The sequence below is a fragment of the Branchiostoma lanceolatum genome, chromosome 3, assembly GCF_035083965.1.
Source record: "Branchiostoma lanceolatum isolate klBraLanc5 chromosome 3, klBraLanc5.hap2, whole genome shotgun sequence".
NCBI classification, from domain to species: Eukaryota; Metazoa; Chordata; class Leptocardii; order Amphioxiformes; family Branchiostomatidae; genus Branchiostoma; species Branchiostoma lanceolatum.
In genome coordinates this window covers 7399684-7419255 of record NC_089724.1, presented here as the reverse complement: position 1 = coordinate 7419255, position 19572 = coordinate 7399684, and the positions used below count along the sequence as shown (strand labels likewise).

At 39.5% G+C, this 19572-nt stretch overlaps 1 protein-coding gene across 4 annotated transcripts in view; it reads right to left on the bottom strand.

The window, feature by feature from the left end:
• The window catches only part of LOC136429939 (tetraspanin-4-like), a 26087-nt gene extending 6515 nt beyond the window's left edge, over positions 1-19572 (bottom strand). Inside the window, exons 1-4 of one of the 4 annotated variants that reach the window (XM_066420121.1) lie at positions 19445-19572; positions 2990-3085; positions 1430-1621; positions 443-517 (exon numbers count right to left, since the gene is read on the bottom strand). In XM_066420121.1, coding sequence (XP_066276218.1) covers positions 443-517; positions 1430-1621; positions 2990-3055 — 333 coding nt within the window. In that variant the 5' untranslated portion in view covers positions 3056-3085; positions 19445-19572. Of the gene's footprint in view, positions 1-442; positions 518-1429; positions 1622-2989; positions 3086-5760; positions 5908-19444 lie in introns of those variants that run through there. The other 3 variants (XM_066420123.1, XM_066420122.1, XM_066420124.1) reach the window with 3 other exon arrangements.

The following is a 19572-nucleotide window of genomic DNA, read 5'->3' as shown; positions in this document are numbered from 1 at the left end:
ACAGTCAACATGTGGCGTTGTGTGGCGCAAGTGGTAGAGCGCGAGGCTGTCAAACAATGGGACCCGGGATCTAATCCCGGGTTGTGCCCAGAGACATGTCCGAACTTGCGCCCGACGTTGTGCCCTTGGGAAAGGCACTTAACACGACTTTCCTCACTTCACTCAGGTGTGAGTACCTAACTCATCTAGGGTTAGGGACGTCCCTCGGATAGGACGTTAAATGGAGGTCCCGTGTTTGGGGAGAGCCACACCCCGCGCACGTAAAAGAACCCACCACACCTTTCGAAAAAGAGTAGGGGTATGCCCCGGTGTGCGATGGTCCAAACCTTACAGTCTGGTCTGGGTTGACATCTTGAAAAGGTGATAGTCACCTGTTATGTCAAACCTTCCACAAATGTGGTAAATCAAAATAAATAAATAAATAAACATACTCCATACTCACATGATCCCTGTAGACATAAGCCAGGGCACCGGCTGTGATCTCCAGACAGAAGATGATGAACAGCATCACAAAGAACTGGGGAGAAAATAACAAACATTCGCTTTAACATTCCACAAAAATAATCCTGTCCTGATTGGTCCTTCCATGCACCATCTGGCCAATCAGAAGTCAAAGAAGAAAGTAATTCAATTAAAACAGTATGACCAGTTTCAGTTCACAACGAAGTCTTCAACAGTGTTGGGAACAGATGTCAATACATATAAAGGAGACAGAGCTATAGGTACATGTAGGAGCATTCATGTAATTGGTGACCAATCAGGTGACTTAATGGATGCTTCTGATTGGTCCACATGCTTCTGCTCAAGTGACTGGACAACACAACAGAATAGAGGGATATAATTGGTCAAAAAGGAGACATTATCAAAAAACTGAGCTTCTGATTGGCCAGGGGTACATGTTTGTAATTGATATACTCACAGGTGTACATAGCAGGACGCGCTTGTAAGTTTTTGTGTCGCCTATGTGGAGAGCGTTTATGGCCAGCGCCAAAATTAACATGAAAAGACAGCCAACCAGTAGACAATACTCCTTGGGGATGAGGATGAAGATTTGGATGAAGATGGGGACAAAGACAACAAGGGCGATGGGGGTACCAAGCTGCAAAAGACACAGGGGTGGGGGAGGGGGTGGAGACAGAAAAGAAAAACAAAACAAAACTTGATGATCATGGTGAAATCAGTGATGTATTGTGTGTCTTTTGACAGAAAAGAAGTAACAAAAGTTGAGAAAAGAGAGGAGGAAGTCACAGATACAGCCAACAAATGTACACACACTCCCAAGCAGCATGCTACATGTATGTACAATGTATGTATTTTATGCAGGGCTTGAAATTCATTTCTGGGAATAGGTGCACTGGTGTAAAGGTGTAAATGTGAATCGGACAATGATAAAGATGATGACAATCCTTGTTTTCCTCTGTCTACTTACTGTCAACAACAAACACTTGTTTTCCTTCAGCGCGCCGCAGCACCCGATGAAGCCGACCACCATGACGATGACGCCCGCGATGATGCACAGGTTGGGCGCCGTCACGAACGGGATGCTGGGAACCAAGGTGGCGAAGTCACCCTGGGTCACCCTCAGCCAGATCCCCACCCCCAGGATGCCACAGCCAGCCAGCTGGGAATAAGGTAAATCATCATGACACTTGTGAACACACTCAAAACTGTTGAATAAACCACTTAGGCCCAATTTACACACATGTTTTCGGAGTAAACCTGGGATAGTGTGTGAGGAGCTACTTGAGTGGCATAGGCTTCTTCTTGCACAGTCCTGAGTCAACTCTAAGTTGACAGAAAAACGTGTGTGTAATCGTACTCTCCAAGCAGAGGTTGGTGGGGGAGATCATCACCGTTTTATCATATGCCCAGTCTGATGGCTTTCGGGGCTTCAAATCCCCCAAATATCTCTAGAACTCTACCATACATGTTGCCGAAAGCAGTTGGAAATTCAAACTTAGTAACTTAACAGAAACTGTCCTGTAACGGGGATATAGGACAATGTAGGTTTCCATGGTCTTAATTCACACCTACATGTTAAGTGAAGTTTGATAAGGCGATGATTAGCTGTTAATTAGCCTTTGTGCCCGCGACCTGGAGCAGAAGACCCCGTTCATACTAAATCGCGTAAATCGCGAAATCGCGTAAATCGCGATAATGTGGCTTAGGATGAACGCTCCAAATCGCATTTGAAATCGCCCGAAATTGCTTTCCGCGAAACCACCTCCGGAGGTGGTTTACTCGCGATTTGCCTGTATTCCGACTTAGTATGAACGCTCGAAATCGCCTTGATGCGCGTCGGGCGCTTTACTTTGCATATTGACCCGGTCGGTCATGGGTCAAGGGGTCATCTGCAAATTCAGTCTTTCCGCTCATTATATGATGTAAAGGTATAAAAACTCAAGATGAAGTACAAGAAGGTCATTGAACACAACAGTAAGAGTGGTGACAAGTGTTGATCAAGCTGTTGGACGCGATTTTACAACTCGCGCTCGTTCGACCCCTGGTGCGAAGGAATGCGACTCAGGGCGATTTCGCGATTTGCGCGATTTAGTATGAACGGGGTCGAAGTTGGTGGGGGCATATGATAAAACGGTGACGATCTCTCCCACGAACCTCTGCTTGGAGAGTATGTAATCGGGCCTTAGTTAGGGGACTGATAAAATCTGGTCTACCTTGACAGGTATCACCACAGACAGGATTTTTAATGATTGGGTCAATGGAAAATAGTGGTCACATTGGCCTGGTGGTCCTTACATGTATGTAGAGGTGGTCACTTGTACAGGTTTGACTGAATGAAAATGCAAATCTAAATGCATCTATTGAAAATTTGAAGTTTATTATTGACGTTATCAGAATGATAGTATCATAACCTCAGTCTAACCCTTCACATTTGTCTATCATGATGGATTGGAAGAAAAATAAACAACTGTCACAATCTGTTGATAAAAATGAAGACTGTACCAATCTACAATAAGGTTGTACCTACCCAAAACAGCAGGTTGAATGTGAACATCAGGTACTGGATACATTTTCCACAACCCCCTTCCACCATCTTGGAGTCTTCTACTGGTACTTTCTAGGCCTGTATGAAGAGAAAAACAATGTACAAAATTGTAACATCTACTAACGTGATTCCACAAGGATACATAATTCCGCCACCCTGAAAAGATACGTCCAAACAGATCTCCAACCCAACGTCCCCCTGTATAATGCACTCCTGTACATGTATATCTAACCTGTGTATACCTGGGAGGTACTGCACTAGAGGTCTCTCAAACCCACTGCTTTTCAAAGTGGCGGATTTATGTAACCCGGTGGATTAATATCATTATTAGGAGGTTACATAGTAATAACTTCCACTGTCACTATTGTGGCTTAGACATTCTTTTATTCAAAATAGTTCAAACATATTACAAATATCATTTTAAAGCCCTCTTGGTGACTTGGAATTGACTCTAATACAGCTTCAAAACATGCCAGCACATGTCTCTTTACACTGGACCACTTTCTGGTTAGAAAGATTCTGCCAATCAAATTTGTATTGATTGTGTAGGAGCATTTCTCATGAGGTAAAAACAAAACAAAAATTACCAATCATTGGGACATTCAGGTGTGTCTTTTGTAGCAATGCTATCAATTTGATACTGATCCTCATACAAAATGTACATGTCAGCAAAGAATGTGAATTAAATATTTAATAATATTATTATAGTTTTGGGAATATGTTGAAAAAAATGACCCAGTAGCTATCAAAGCAGACCCGACTATCGTTTTATACATATTTAAAGCGTGTATAACAGGTGTAGCGACATTATAATGGCAGTCATGTCGAAGGTAATACATGAATCTGTTAGAAATCAATGGACATGATAGAGGTGGTGGCAAAACTCCAACTCTCCCTGCCAGGACTCAGCAGGGATGTCATCTGTTTTATGGAGGTCACAGTGATAAACACCATGTTGCTGGATGTTTGAGTCTCAGAGTCAGGTAGACTCCATGTTTTAAAAGTAAAATATATGTAAGATTTTGGCCAAAAAATTGAAAATATTCTGGAGAACAAAACCTTCATGTGAATGACATGTACAACCACTTTTAAGCATATTTGCATCAATATGTGAAATTCATATTTCTGAACTGTGCAAAAAAAAAGCTGCACAAGGTCCACTGAGTTTCTGAAACCACCTCAATGTAGACCCTACTACTTTTTTTTTTTTTAATCAGCTCGACAGCCAGATGTTGTCATCGATTCCACGAAGATAGGCGGCTCGTACATCATAAGCATAATACACAAAAGAGTCACATCACAATCTTGCCTCGAATTTACATTTTGTCATCCGCTTTAACATAGTCCTCAGATTCAATATTCAATACTGCAAATAAAACACAACAGATTTAGTGGTCAAGTACTTGAGTCTTTAATTTACAGACATATTGGTACCATCAAGACTTTGGGGGTATTCTGATTTCTATTTTAATCATCATTCCATTTTCGGCATGGAATGGTCCTTGAGTTCCTTAGAAAAATTTTCCAGCATTCGATATTAAAATACAAATTAAGGACTAGTCAGTGACAGTATTTTTAGGCTCAGTACTATGATCAATTTCATTACATCTAGTATCATCCACTATAATTGTACTTATCATGATACGGTCATACATGTATGTGTCACACATGAATTTGCTGCAAGATACCACTCACTATCTCGGTTACATACAGTACATGATTGTTCATGTCTCACCCAAGTGAATGTATTATGTACATAGATAATCAAACTAATGTTCTGTAACTGCAATTTACTCTATCTGGACAAGCACATAACCTTTTTTTATTAGGCCTCCTTCAAAGACTGGACATCCAACTTTTATAACACAGTTGTAAAGCAAGTTACAATTGTCAAGATAGTTTGCTATGCATAATTGAGCATTGCTATTAGTCTTACACTGGGGGACTACAATCTCTTCCAGTTACAAGTGCAACATGAGTGATAATCTCAGTGCAGCTTTGAACATTAACCATGTGCGTTACAAATGCCACCGTGGTACCCCCACATCTGCCTCATGTATTATAGATGACTATGCGCGATGCAAGGTCGCTACCGAGGGTTATTGGCGATACATCAGGTACGGAGCGTACCCTTCTTGATGCTGACGGTACGTCGAGTCTACGTGAGGCGATGTCCTCTGGGAATGGTAAACTGCGCAACAGGCTTGTCCGGGAATTAAAGCAGCGCACCAAAACACCAAAAGGAAGCTTAGCTATAGTTTAGACCACTTTATCATGGGAAAAAAAAAGGCATGGCTACATCCTGTTGACATTAACCTTCTCCCTGCTGCCTAACTCTGTAACCAATAGGTAATTGGGTGCCAAACGGCTACTTCAGTGTCTTAAAGGTTAACAAGTTAGGTTAGGTGTCGAAAATTTAGCAATAATGGCGCTTTCACAATTACCAAAAATCTTTAAATATTCTATCCTAGGCCTGTCTCGACATGTCATAAACAATCAACAAACACAGGGAGTATTGAATTCGAAAGTGCACAGTGTCAAAAGCAAGTATATATGATTTGCCTTCTGCAGTTTAACTTCCTCATATTACATTCAGCTTTGACATCATGCAGCGATGATAATATAATGTTGACGATGATTCACATGATATACAAATGTAGGGTTACTCGAATTCTGCAAGAAAATATGCCACTGTATGCAGAATCTGATCGCGAACTTGACAGAATTTAGACATAAAAACTAATTCTTCTCACCTTAATAGTAACAAGTTCTTCAAGATCTTCTTACCTTGCTACCTTGTTAGAAATTCAACAGAATGTACAGGACTGGTATGCAGTTCTGATACTGATATGAAGTTACTTCCTCTTTTGAACAATACAATGGAATGTTCCACTCATATTCAGGTTGGTTCAGGAGACAACATGGATAGAGGTGCACAATTTCAGAATCAGATTAATCCTACATAAAACTAGAATTCTATTGATCTATAAAGGTCTTAATTCAATGTATTGATATTGGGTAAATAATGCAGACGTGGCATTTAATGGAATAAAATCTTCCCATAACAACTCCTAGACTAATTATAAAATGGTTGAGTCCATCTGTGTTAGTTGTTTACATTGTTGCGACACAGGTGAGTCAGTGACAAAACAGCCCGAAGGAATTTCGATGGACTGAGTCATAGATATTTTTGAGCTATCTATAGCGCAGGCATGCCTCTCTGGTATCATCCCCAAAATTGTAAACTAAATCATTAAAGTAACAGTTACTGACAAAATAGCTAGTAGTGTATCCAATGGCTTATACCTGTCTAATATGCATATACAGGGCTCGAAATTCATTTTTGGATATAAACACACTGGAAATTTATAAATGGTTTTATTCGCAAATTCATACAGTCTCGCTAAAACAACATTGCAGCCTAATGATACAAAGTAAAAAGGCTGAATTACGCAGTTTCAGGGAATACACAACTGTACAAAATATCATCAATATTTACAAACCTAACCAAAACTGAACAACAAGGATATGTAGAAACGGTAGTAGGGTGATTACACAATAGGTATAAGTTACAATACGCTGTTCAGGAGTTTTGACAAGTACGGAATGGCACTGTTCCTGTACCTGTCAGATCTTACAAAGGGTATGCTAAGCTGGAAACCCCCTTTTAAGTCCATATTGTGAACTTTATTGCGGGTGGGGGGTAGCCAGGGTCGAAACGTTGGTGAATTCATCAGAGATTTTGCAAACTTAAGACAGAGTGATTCCCTTCTTGCTTTTAAAGTGCAGAGGTTAAAAGTTGAAAGTGCGTCAGCATAGGAAGTATAATTATTGCCAAGTATGATTCTGAGGGCACGTTTTTGAATGCGTTCAAGTTGGTGGGATTGTACAGTGGTTAGACCTGCGTGCCATACTGGGACTGCATATTCTATGACTGGTCGGACATATAGTAAATAAATTTCGCAAAGATCTTCAGTGCAGACACCAGAGCGTTTTAGCTTTTTAAGCCAGAAAAGGCGCGAGCTTGCTTTTTTTATGATTGTTGTGACATGTTTTCCCCATTTCATGTCGGCAGAAATCCAAACACCCAAAATACAGGCATCCTCAGTGTACTGAATGGCTTTGCCATTCAGTAACATTACAGGGGAAGGGGTAGGATCCTTCATGAAAGTGATACAAATTAATTTACACTTATCTTCATTCAATGACATACAATTTTGTGATGACCATGTGTCCAGTTGGTTAATTGCTGTCTGCATAGAAGATTGTTCACTGAAAAGTCTACTTTCTTTTACCGTTAGATCATCTACATACTTCCATCTGTTAAGAAAAAATTGCATCGCATCATTTACATATACTAAAAAGAGGACAGGCCCTAATTTTGTACCTTGTGGAACTCCTGATGCAATTTTCTCCCAAAACGATGTTACACCTCGGTACCGAACACACTGTGTACGGTCATTAAGAAAACTACAAATCCATGGTAAGATTGAAGTGCGTACACCACAAGTCAACAGTTTACGGATTAGTAGAGTATGATCGATTCTATCGTACGCCTTGCTAAAATCAGTTAACAGAACAGTCTGAACAGTTTTGGGGGTTTCAGCGTCACGAAGAATAGAGTCGATCAAATTTATCAAGTAGTGAACTGATGAGCGCCCCTTTCTGCTGCCATATTGGTTGGGGTCCAAAACTTTGTCTATGTCTTGAAGAACCCATTTAGTAATAAAGGATTCGAACGTTTTTATAAAGACAGACGTAAGTGATATAGGTCGTAGATTTTCTACTGATGCTGGGCTTTTCTTTGGAATTGGAGAAATAACAGCCTCCTTCCATTGTTTGGGGACACGCCCCTCCTCCAAAGAGCAATTGAAAAGATGGGCAAGAATGTCACTTAATTCAACAGCAAACGTTTTGACGATTTTGGGGGAAATGTTATCCGGACCACAACTTTTCCTGGCATCAAGGCGTTTCAAAATTTCATAAACTTCATACGAATGAATATGCGGCGGTTTTGAAGGAGAAGGCAGGTAAGACGGCAACGATTCGAAATCAAGACATGGAAGTTGGTTCACAATGTCTGAAAAGTGGCGATTGATCGCAGCAGCGATCTCTTTGTCAGTTAGAGGTGAACTGCTGGGAACAGACACTGATACATTACGGCGGACATTAAGAATGTTTCGTATAGACATGTGCCATCTTGCTGGATTCTCCTTCTTTAAAACATGTATCTTATGAACATAATGTCTTTTCCTTGCCTTCGTACACAATCGGTTCACACGGTTCCTTAGCTTTCTATATAATATCATATTGCGGGAATGAAAAGCTTGTTGTCTTCTCTTGATAAGAGATTTAATTTGAGGGGTAACCCATTCTTTGTCTGAATTGTGCTTAACAACAGATTTCATAGGAAAATGGAGGTCTATTCTCCTTTGAAGAGTTTGATAGAAGGTATTAACTTTACTCTGGATATCATGGGCATCAAAAACTTCTGTCCACGGGTGTGACGAAATCCATTGTCCGAAAGAGCGGACCTCGGAATCTTTAAAAGGGCGAAATTGTGACCTACATTTGTAGTTTTAGTATTAATAGGTATATGATCATGGGGAGACCATAAAGTTAGGTGCACAGAAAGAATTTTGGGTGCACAACATAAAGTAGAGAATGTCAGCAAATTGTATATACAACAAACCCTTCTTCTCTAACAATAATGTCTAACATGAAGAATTTTAAACAAGTAATACATCAAACAAAGTACCACAAAGGTTATGTTGCTTTTCCTGATACTTAAATTTCAAGAATATTCTGCAATATAATACCTTTACCCTATAGCCTACAAAAATATACGGTAGGTGCACTAGTGTACTGCTCCAATTTTGGGTGCACAAAAGTCCACATGCACCCAGTTTTTCGAGTCCTGATATGTATACAATGTACATTCTATTACGTTCTTTCCAATTTTGCATTATAAATGTGTTGCAACATTTAGCCATTTAAAAAACAACATCATTTGTACATATTTTACATTGAAATTATGCTATAAAACCTCTTGACAACTTAAAATTCAAAACGATTTGTTTCGATGTACTACGGAGCAATCCTTTCCTGTGATTAGCTTTCCACCTTTGTGAGCACGCCTGTCCCATGGCGCCATAGCACCCCGTCTGAATTCTGATGAGAGCAGGGTGATTACGTGTACATGTACATGTTATCCTGCTAGGGTCATATGGGGCCTTGCATTTTCTAGTTTTAGCCAACGTTGAACATGATAAAATTTTAGCCTACGTTGAACATGCACATTACTGTAGGGTACAAGCCTAATTGTAGAATGGTGAAATGGCTGGGACTGGAGTGATACTAGTACATCATAATTCATATACTAGTACTAGTAGCACAATACAACATTATATCATTATGGACCAAGCACAAATGTGTGATACTAACGCATGCTTACTGGGTTAAATTTTTTTTCAGTCCCACTCAATGTTTGTGTGCCCACATTGTTAATTTCCAATGTTAAATCTCCATCATTTCAAGCTTTCAAACATACAGGTTCACCAGTTTCAAATCATGATGTTCAGATTATTTGGATGCATATGGATGGGGTGAAAATTTTGTCCTTCCCAATAAGTAAATTTCCGGTTTGTAGAGACTGCACTGGACTGGGGTGAAAATTGTAACCTTGAAGTTACATACATATGCATGTAATCATATAGGCATTCAGGAGTTATAATTAACTCAGACAAGTCTGCACTGATAACAAACTTACGCTTTGTTTAGATTGGGGCAAGCTAAGGAGCCTAGACTGGCTTTCTTGAGAAATTGGGTTCTTTGAAAATTCTAAATCTTATCAAAGTGGATGAAACACTACTAATTTTCCTGGAGCTTAGGCCAGAAGTTTCAAGTGCCCAATGTTACACAGGATGAAGTCACTTGGTGCAGGCATGTAAGTGGTTACCTAGCTACGTACACTGGCTTTGAGAACATGAACAGTACAGAATATTGTAGTTTTCCTTTTACACAACCAGTAAATGTCTCTCACCTGCTTATGTTTCAATGTCTGTCAGACACCTTCCTCAGAGCTTCTGACTGGAGTACTGCTTCTCACCGCTATAAGTAGCCGAAGGAGGTGACGCTTTTGCGGCGAGAACACAATTCCAAACGTGGCAAGGGACATTACTGGTTGTGTAAAAGGAAAGCTCCAATATCCAATGTTCTACCGATCTGATGAAATTATTTTCAGACAAACAGTACATGTATGTGTTACAGTAGAGATGGCGATTCAGGACAATCGGCGATTGTCCTAGGACAGATCGCGATCGCCATTTGTCCTTGGACATTCTATTTTCCAAAGCATTTCCATCTAATCAGAATTTGTCCAAGTAGAATCCCTGTTTGTCCTAGGACAGATTGCGATCGCAATCTCTACTAGTAGAATCGCTGATTGTCCTAGGACAGATCGCGATCACAGAATTTGTCCAACTAGAATCGCCGTTTGTCCTAGGACAGATTGCGATTGCAATCTCTACTAGTAGAATCGCTGATTGTCCTAGGACAAACGGCGATCGCGATCAGTGTCCTAGGACAATCGCCGATTGTCCTGAATCGCCATCTCTACTGTGGCATATGTATCTGCTCCCAAGCTAGCAGGGCAATTGTCAGTGTCAGAATGCATCTTCTTTATTGACTTAATAATACAACCGAGCATACACAATGTGTACTTTATCGCAACCTTGGACATCCTCAGGTAGACATTAATATCTCATCTTCCATTTAAAATCACAACTTCGAAATGAAACACCACAGATTCAATCCCACTGCCCGGCGACCTCCCCGACCCCGTATCGATCCCTGCCACATTCCCACACCTGCGTCACTGCCGCGTACAATTTCTCCAGCGTAACAGCCTTAAATTGCCCCCCCTCGCACACTGATTCAATCCGCAGTGATTGGTGACCATCTAGCACATACACACTTATCACCTCGCAAATCACGCCAGCGACGGAGGAAAATTCCTAGCCGCAAATTCATGAGGTTTCCTCTGGATAAATCAGACACATGATACCGTAAAGGCAGGGATCTAATTTTGTGGAAAGGAGAAAAACGGCATTCGCAGTGGTTTCAAGTTCGCGTTTGGTAAATCACGGTAAATGACATAATGTCCTAAATCTGTCAGTTTTACTGTATAAGAGAAAAAGTTTGTGGAAAAGAGGTCACCGTGAAAAATGCAAACATAAAACCACTGCAAACATTTCCCATTTTACAGTAAATCTGATTTGTGGTTAACGGCACTGAACCTTAATCTGACACATTTCCCATTTTACAGTAGATCTGATTTGTGGTTAGGACATTATTTTTCATTTAACGTTTATGCACAGTCTCCCATGGTTGTGCTGGTACCATGATATAGTATTTCCTGTCTGCTGTAGGGGAAGCAAGGCCTCCACAAGGCTCCGCGCGATCGCTGGGAAAATAGTAGAAATCGACCAAATAGCGTAAGTATGCCAGGGGTAGTCCGCTATACAGTGAAGCTGAATAGGCGATCTATGGACTCCGCACAGGCTCCGTAGATCGCCTATTGTCCGTATTGAGCTTCACTGTATAGCAGACTACCCCTGGCATACTATTCACTCTATTTGGCCGATTTCTACTATTTTCCCAGCGATCGCGCGGAGCCTGGTAGAGGCTAGGGGAAGCAAAGCATATTGCTTTTATCTGATCATAATCTGCTTCAATCTGGTGTTTTCTTCTTTGGTCATACATTGGTTATTCAGTGGCAGGAGAGATTTTTAAAAGCACAAGGCTGTAAAAAAAGTGTAATGTCCCTATTTTGGCCAAGGACACCTGGTCACCCATATACATACTATTTTTCATAACTGTTATTATCTCCATGAAAAATGGAGATATTGTTTTGGGTGTGTCTGTGTGTGTGTTTGTCTGTTTGTCTGTTTGTGTTTCCGCACTACTGTAGTCAGCATAACTCAGGAACCTCTTGATGGATTACGATGATATTTGGTATGTGGGCGGTGTTGTGAAGCCGAAGTTCAAGGTCGATTTTGGGCCCCCTGGTATGTGACCTTGGTACTGCAGCGGAACTTCAATTTTTGTATCTTTTGACCTGGACGTGCTGTGGTCTTGATTTTTGGGTGGCAGATAGCTTGTGATGTAACAAAGAAGTGGTGTAGGTTTGGGCCCCCTAGCAGCTTCCTCTGGAACTGCAGGGGCGTTTTTGTGAAAATCTTCTAAGGAGAATAACTGAACAAAGGAACAACCGATTTCCATTATATTTAGTATGTAGGTAGCTTAGATAGACATATACACAATGAAGTGCAAATTATGCTAATTGGGACTTAATTTGCATAGCTAATGAGGAAAACCTATATTTGCAGTGTTTTCCATTATCAGACTCAAATACATGTAACGTATGTAGTTTATGGAAAGTGGAGCATCAACAGACACCGATTATGCAAATAAATTCCTAATTTGCATAATTAATGCAAAACACCATATCTCATCTAATTGGAAAATTATAGGATTGTCAATATGATACTTAGTATGCAGGTAGCTTAGACAGAGATATACACAATGAAGTGCAAATTATGCTAATTGGGACTTAATTTGCATAGCTAATGAGGAAAACCTATATTTGCAGTGTTTTCCATTATCAGACTCAAATACATGTAACATATATATATGTAGTTTATGGACAGTGGAGCATCAACAGATACCAATTATGCAAATAAATTCCTTATTTGCATAATTAATGCAAAACACCATAATTCATCTAATTGAAAAATTATAGACCTGTCAATATTGCAACATATGTAAGTTAGATAAAGGTGTTTACGACCAAGCATATCTTATGCAAATGTGTAAGTTATTTGCATGAATAGAATTGTTCATGGAGATATGAGGTCGTGGAACTCTTGTTTCTTGTGGGTGTTTGAAGTTTCTTTCTGATATTTTTTCCAAAATTTATCAATACAAAAAAGGGCATCACAAATTTCATTTCTGGGCCAAATAACATGAAAACTGGCTAGAGAATATTGAATTGAACTTCCCCTTTTATGCAGGTCTTTAAATCTAATAGAGTTTTGGAGGCTATTTTTTTTTCCTAAAGTATTCAAAATTGCATATTCTGGGCTCAAATGGAGTTAAATACCTACACTTACTTATAATTTAAATCAAGTTAGAAAATGCCATGGTCATTCCAAGAACAACGCTACAGAAGTCCCCAAAGTGTAGTCTGAGGACAGTCAGGCCTAGGTGAGTCACCACAGGTGCCAGTAGGACAATCAAAAACACATTCACCATCGATTCTCATTACATAGAACAGACAGCCTGACATACACCACTGGCCATGGAGTCACTCTGTAGATTTCTATTGTTTTGGGACGGATTGAACACCTTCAGTCAGCAAAAGGGCCTTAGCCTGACAAAGGCCCGATTTACACACAAGTTTTCGGTGTCGACTCGGGGCTGTGTGTGGGGAGCTTTTGGCTGCTCAAGTGGAGTTTTCCTACTAGTAAACGCTACTTGAGTAGCCTAGGGTTCTCCTTGCACAGACAGCCCTGAGTCGACTTCAAGTTCACTCAAAAACGCGTGTGTAAATCGGGACTAAATCGCCTGGCCAGCAACTGGCCGAACGGATCATGACTGGCCTCCAAGAGGGGAGGGGATTGATTAGCCCCTGGCAGCAACAGCTTGTGTAACATGGGCTAAGAAGTGCAGTTATTTAGTGAAAGTCTGAAAATTTAATGGACTTTCAACTTCCGAAAATGTTTATGAATTACGTTAAGCCTAAATATTTCAGACTTCTTCATATCCATTTGCATACAGTCATAAATATAGACTAACTAGAAGCACAATATTCTAATTCTGAATCAATAATTAGTCATTTCAGAATAAAATAAATTGTAATGTAATTTCGTAGTATACCTGTACTACATATAATATGGCTGTCTTGGCTGTACTGAATGCACTATATACTGTATGAAACATTACAGGATGAATCCCTTAAAATCTTGGCAGCATTATTTCAAGTGAGCACAGTACCTTGTCTTCCTAAATTGTTGAATAATTCCCTACGTAAACTATAATCAATAATCATAACTGGAAGACAATACCACAAATGCAGCACCCATGACTGACATATATGAATCACACACATGGGAGACGCATATAATATGATATACATATTTATAGATATACATGTAACAACCCACTGGAAATGTAACGGCGTAACGCTGCAATGCTACAAGGTAGTAAATTTTACATGGGGCTCTGGGATGTACAGCAAATGATTTATAATAGCATAATACTAGCCTAATGTAACAGTATGCCTGTAAATGTGTACGTATATAATGTAATAAAACAGTTTGGACTGCCCTCATATTCGTAACATCATCAGCTCATGAAAGCAATGATGCAGACACAACAGGAGTGTAAAAAAAAACATGTGAAACAAGGCCATAGCATGTCCAGGACAAAAAACCAATGTTCTGCTTCAGTACTAAGGTCATCTACCAGGGGACCCAAAAGCGACCTTGACCTTTGTCTTTCCAAGACTTACACACATACAAAATATCATCGTAATCCATCAAGAGGTTCTTGAGTTATGCTGACAACAAAATCCAGAAACACACGCACACACACACACACAGTTGCCACAAACTACACTGTATGCCATTTTTCATGTCGGTAATATAAATAATATATCAGACTACACATGGATATGTTCTAATCTATATGACTCAATACCATTATCACATAGTAGTCATGATATCGTAATATATATCAGAAGTTTAGCAGAAATTCTATCCACGTACAGATTCGCTAGGCAAGGAATATCAACGGCGTCTGGAACAGAAACTGACGCGCCGAGCTTACGACAGCTGTTTCTTTTCTGCTACGCCACAATATTAATATAGACGAGGCTGAAAAAAGATCTATATTCCAATTAGTCTATCTGGTGTACGTGGGTGCGCTTGTACTATGGAATATGTATTAGGTTAGGTTTATAATCTAAATCTGAGAATGGAGTGGGTATGAGAAACCATTAGGGGTGGATACCGATCGGCTTAATAAGGTCCAAGTTTAGGTCCAGAGATTTAGGTTCAAGTCCGGACCTGAACCTGGACCTAATCCTGTCCAGTTGATGTTTTGTTTTATTAGACCAATATTAAGCATAGAGAATTAATACTGACACGCACGACTATAAAAGTTTCTTGGTGAGAAGACTTTCAAGATAAACCAGTATTTGATATTTGAATGTTGCACTTATTTTAAATGCCTTTTTTGTCACAGGGAAGACTCAAAACGCTTTTTATCCAACAAAATAGACAAATATATTTGTTCTTTGTTCAGTTTTTTTTGGACTCGGGTTTTTTGTTTTCAGGTTTTTTGGACTCGGTTCTTGGATGTTATAAAGGTCCGAATCAGGTCCAGCGAACCGGTATCCACCCCTAGAAACCTTGCTGAAATATTAAAAACTGGGGCATTTTCATAGCCTGGAATCCAAACTTATTATAGTGAGGAGACTCGGGAGGCCCGAGCTATAATCGGTTTGGATTCCAGGCTACTATTTTCATGCACTTACAGTCTTTCAAATGGATCAGTACAATTAATGATTTCTGACCAGTGAAAGTGACCATCAAAAATAAACTACATTGTAATGTTACTGGCGTTTATAATAACCAGTCCTAGATCATGCAAAATGGTATCCTTCACTTTTCATAATGGAGTATTTTGCTAATGCCAAATATCTACCACAAAATCTAACTTATGGAATCCTATTCAGATACATTATACTTTAAGCTGGTACGTCACACCAAAGGGGGGGTTATACCGGCTGTACAGAATATTACAGATCAGGCTCTACAGATACTTGCAAAAAAATTTTCATTGACACACAGACAATATATTACATGTAGATCTTTCCCTTCGAATCAGTTTTATACATAATGTATGACCTGACTTTGTTTGAACTTGGGGTAAGAAGAAGGCACAAAGCCAAGTTCAGGCCCTAATTGAGTTTTGACCATACGGCTCACTTACAAATAATCTTATCAGCCAGCCTGGAATTGAAAATGGGTGATGTTCGTAGCTTCAAACAAATTCAATTTTCAGGGCAGCGGGGGTGTACGATTATTATAAAGTGTACTCTGAGTCTTGACTTCTGGCAAATAATTGGATACAAAATGCTACATTCATGAAATAGTCATGACTTCATTAAGTTGAAAATATATATAATGTAACATATTATGAAAGTGCATCAGGTTGTTAAGCTGTATAATGAGGATTACAAGCATGATGATAATCTTCTTTGATATTTCCATGGCAACAGCCATATCAGCTTAATAGAATACTAATATCCCACTAAAATCTACATTTGTAAATATATTTACACATGCTTTGAAATTTCATTCTATTGTCAATTCCTTGAGAATTGTGGCTTTCAAGTTGACATTTATGTTTCACACTTACGGACGACACTTATAGTTAACAGTTATAGTATACCTGAGCTGACGCAAGTGTTTCGATGCAATTTTCTACGTCACTTCCCTAGACTCTGCAACCCGACGCAACTGGCCGCTTTTCGGGGACAACGTCGTAACCGCGAACGACATTTTGATACATGTCGGCAGCTGGCAGGGGTACAGGTAACGAGCGGTATGGGTGGGGGGGTTTGACGGCCGTGTCTTCTTTCCCCCATCAATCTGTACTTCGGCATCTGTTATTACGCCATCATTACACGGTCGGCACGGCGTGTGTCGGCTGAAATTAACGTGCACGCGCCGGCATACACTGGCATGTCTGCCATCATCATGCACATTACAGTGTTTGGGAAGGAACCGCTAGGGCAAGACCATTATGATTAAAGAATGTGGAATCAGATGTCTCTTGAGAATTCCATGTTTGATGTTTCTTTAATTAAAGGGCCAAAAGCAATATAAGGGCCAAAAGAACGGAAATTAAAAAATTCTGAAATCTTTATGGTATTGAGACATTTACTAACACTGTCTAGCTCATTTGCGTAATAACTTCATTATACTCTGAGCATTTTTAAACCTTCCAAAAACGTGCCGTACAATGATCTCCTTAGTTTTGCAAGCCTACAAAAACCCCAGCGACAATTTTCAGTGAGTTCTTAGAGTCAATTCCATGTCACCGAGAGGGTTTTCAGGTAATATTGCTAGTGAGTTCAAACAATTTTAGATAAAAGACTATTCCAGTCAAAATAGTTCTTAATTGTTCAAACAATCAAGAATGAAAGTTTGAACATGTTTGAACTTAATTATACATGTTGGAACTATTTGGAAAGTAATTGCACAAATATCTCTTTATTTAGAACAATTTTCAAACATCTATGTGATTGTTTTACTGTTCGAACATGTTGGAACAATTTGCATCATTTTTCAAATGGTAGATTTGGGTTATTGCCCCCATAAAAGTAGTTGCTAATCGCACTCTATTGTCTGCCTCTGTATATTTTTAGATTTCACGTCTGGACTTTTGTCTTTAGGTGTCTATGCATGGCACCCAGGCCTAATCCCCTATACTTTGAAGGGATGTGTGAATTGCCCTGTTCCCATCCCACTGACCCAGTTATACCATGTTGTTGTAATGTTGGAACATGTAGGAACAAATGATCAACCTATTTTTCTACAGTTTCGAAAATAATACAAATAACATGTGCAATGTTAGAAATTTGTCTAACATGTTGGAACACAGCAGAAACTATTTAGAACATCAAATGAATGTTGGAAATTGTTCTAAACAGTTACTTATCCCCCATAGATTGTTACAAAGGTTATGCAAATGTTAGAACAAAAGGCAACAAACACCCTCTCGGTAATGTGGAATCGACTCTACATCACAACGACGTCATATTTTTGCATCATGGACATTGTGATAGTGTTGTTTGAACTAACCATGTATAGAAATGATTAAATAAATTGACTTTCAAAATCCTATTTTCGGACACTAATATTGCTTTGGGCCCTTTAATAAAACACTTCCTAAACTTTTCAATCTTAAGTTAAATTTGTTTCAACCACAGTATTACTTTTGTATTTCAATGTCTTCGATGTAACAGTTCTGCCCTATGGACAGTGAAAATGAACCCTTGCACATACTTAAGACATGTACAAATGCTTCGGTAATTAACTCTATCCTAAAATCCACAAACCCCTGATTACCTAATCATTAAGTATGTGTACATTTTGCAATTAGTATAAACATCAAGGAGGCTTTAAAAACCCCAAGGAATTCTTTGTTTGTATCTACCATACCTCATGGATATTGATAACCACAGATGGTGATGATCCGATTACAAGAAAAACATTTCTGCATTTGTGAGTGAGAGTGTCACTCAATACACAGATATTTGGGGAGGAAAGACAGCATACTTTCGCAGATCCATTTTTACAAATTGTCAGATGCACTTCTGAAAAATGAATCTGTTATGACTGTTTAATTCCACACTGTGTAATAATAAAACAACAACTAGAGATACATGAATATAGTGTTACTGACATGTAATGTTATACCAGAGATCACGACTGGAGGTCTTTTACGAGGGCCTGCAAGGGGGATACTGACAACACTTTACACTGAATTCAGGAGTATTCCCAATTAAACAACACATTGCAAAAATGAAAGTTAAAATCTACAATCATGACACATCGATTCGAAAGAACGTAACTACATAATTAATACAAATATAAATGACCCTGGTTGTATAGTAGCCAGCCACTGACAAACTCTTGAAACTGACCCTGAGGTTTTGTGGTGTTGGAACCCATGTCCTCTCAGTTCTAATACAACGTTAAATATCATAGTGTGTTGTTGTTGTTTTTCTAGCCAGTGACACTCAATGCTACATGATCAAATGTAAACAAACGTGTAGGACAAGAGAAAACACTGTTACACGTATCAATAGACATATGAATACAACTAACTCCCTATCATTTTTAATAATTGACCTCAAAGTTATAGTGCTGATATCTGCAATAACCTTATTCGTAATATTTACGTGACAAAATTGTAGAAAACATAATTTGCCCCCCCCCCCCCCCCCATACACACATAAACAACAGGAAATGACAAAAGACTTCAGAAGCCAAACCCTAAACAAAAACCAGATGCAGATGCATTTTTCAGCATTTTCTATGGAAGAGAAAGACCATTTTTGCGCAGGTTATTTTTACAGCCTCTTTACAGCTCACAGCCGGGAGTGAAGCCGACTTTTCTCCGCCCTTCTCTGTATAATTTCTGCGGTCAACGTCGGAAATTTTAGAAATCAACGAGCACGGCAAGCTTGGCGCTGTCGACACCGACAAATTAGCTAAATTGCGGCCTTTTCACCCCATAAATTGTCACCAAGGGGGTATCACATGTTTCACCGTTTCGATAACAATCAGTTAAAAGGCTTACCTGATGGATATTCCTGCGGGAAAGCCTCCAAAATAGCACAGAAATGGAACAAGACCTCCTCTCACTGACACAGCATCGCTGATAGATATCAAGCTTGCGGTATTCGTATTGGAAAGCGACATCTAGCG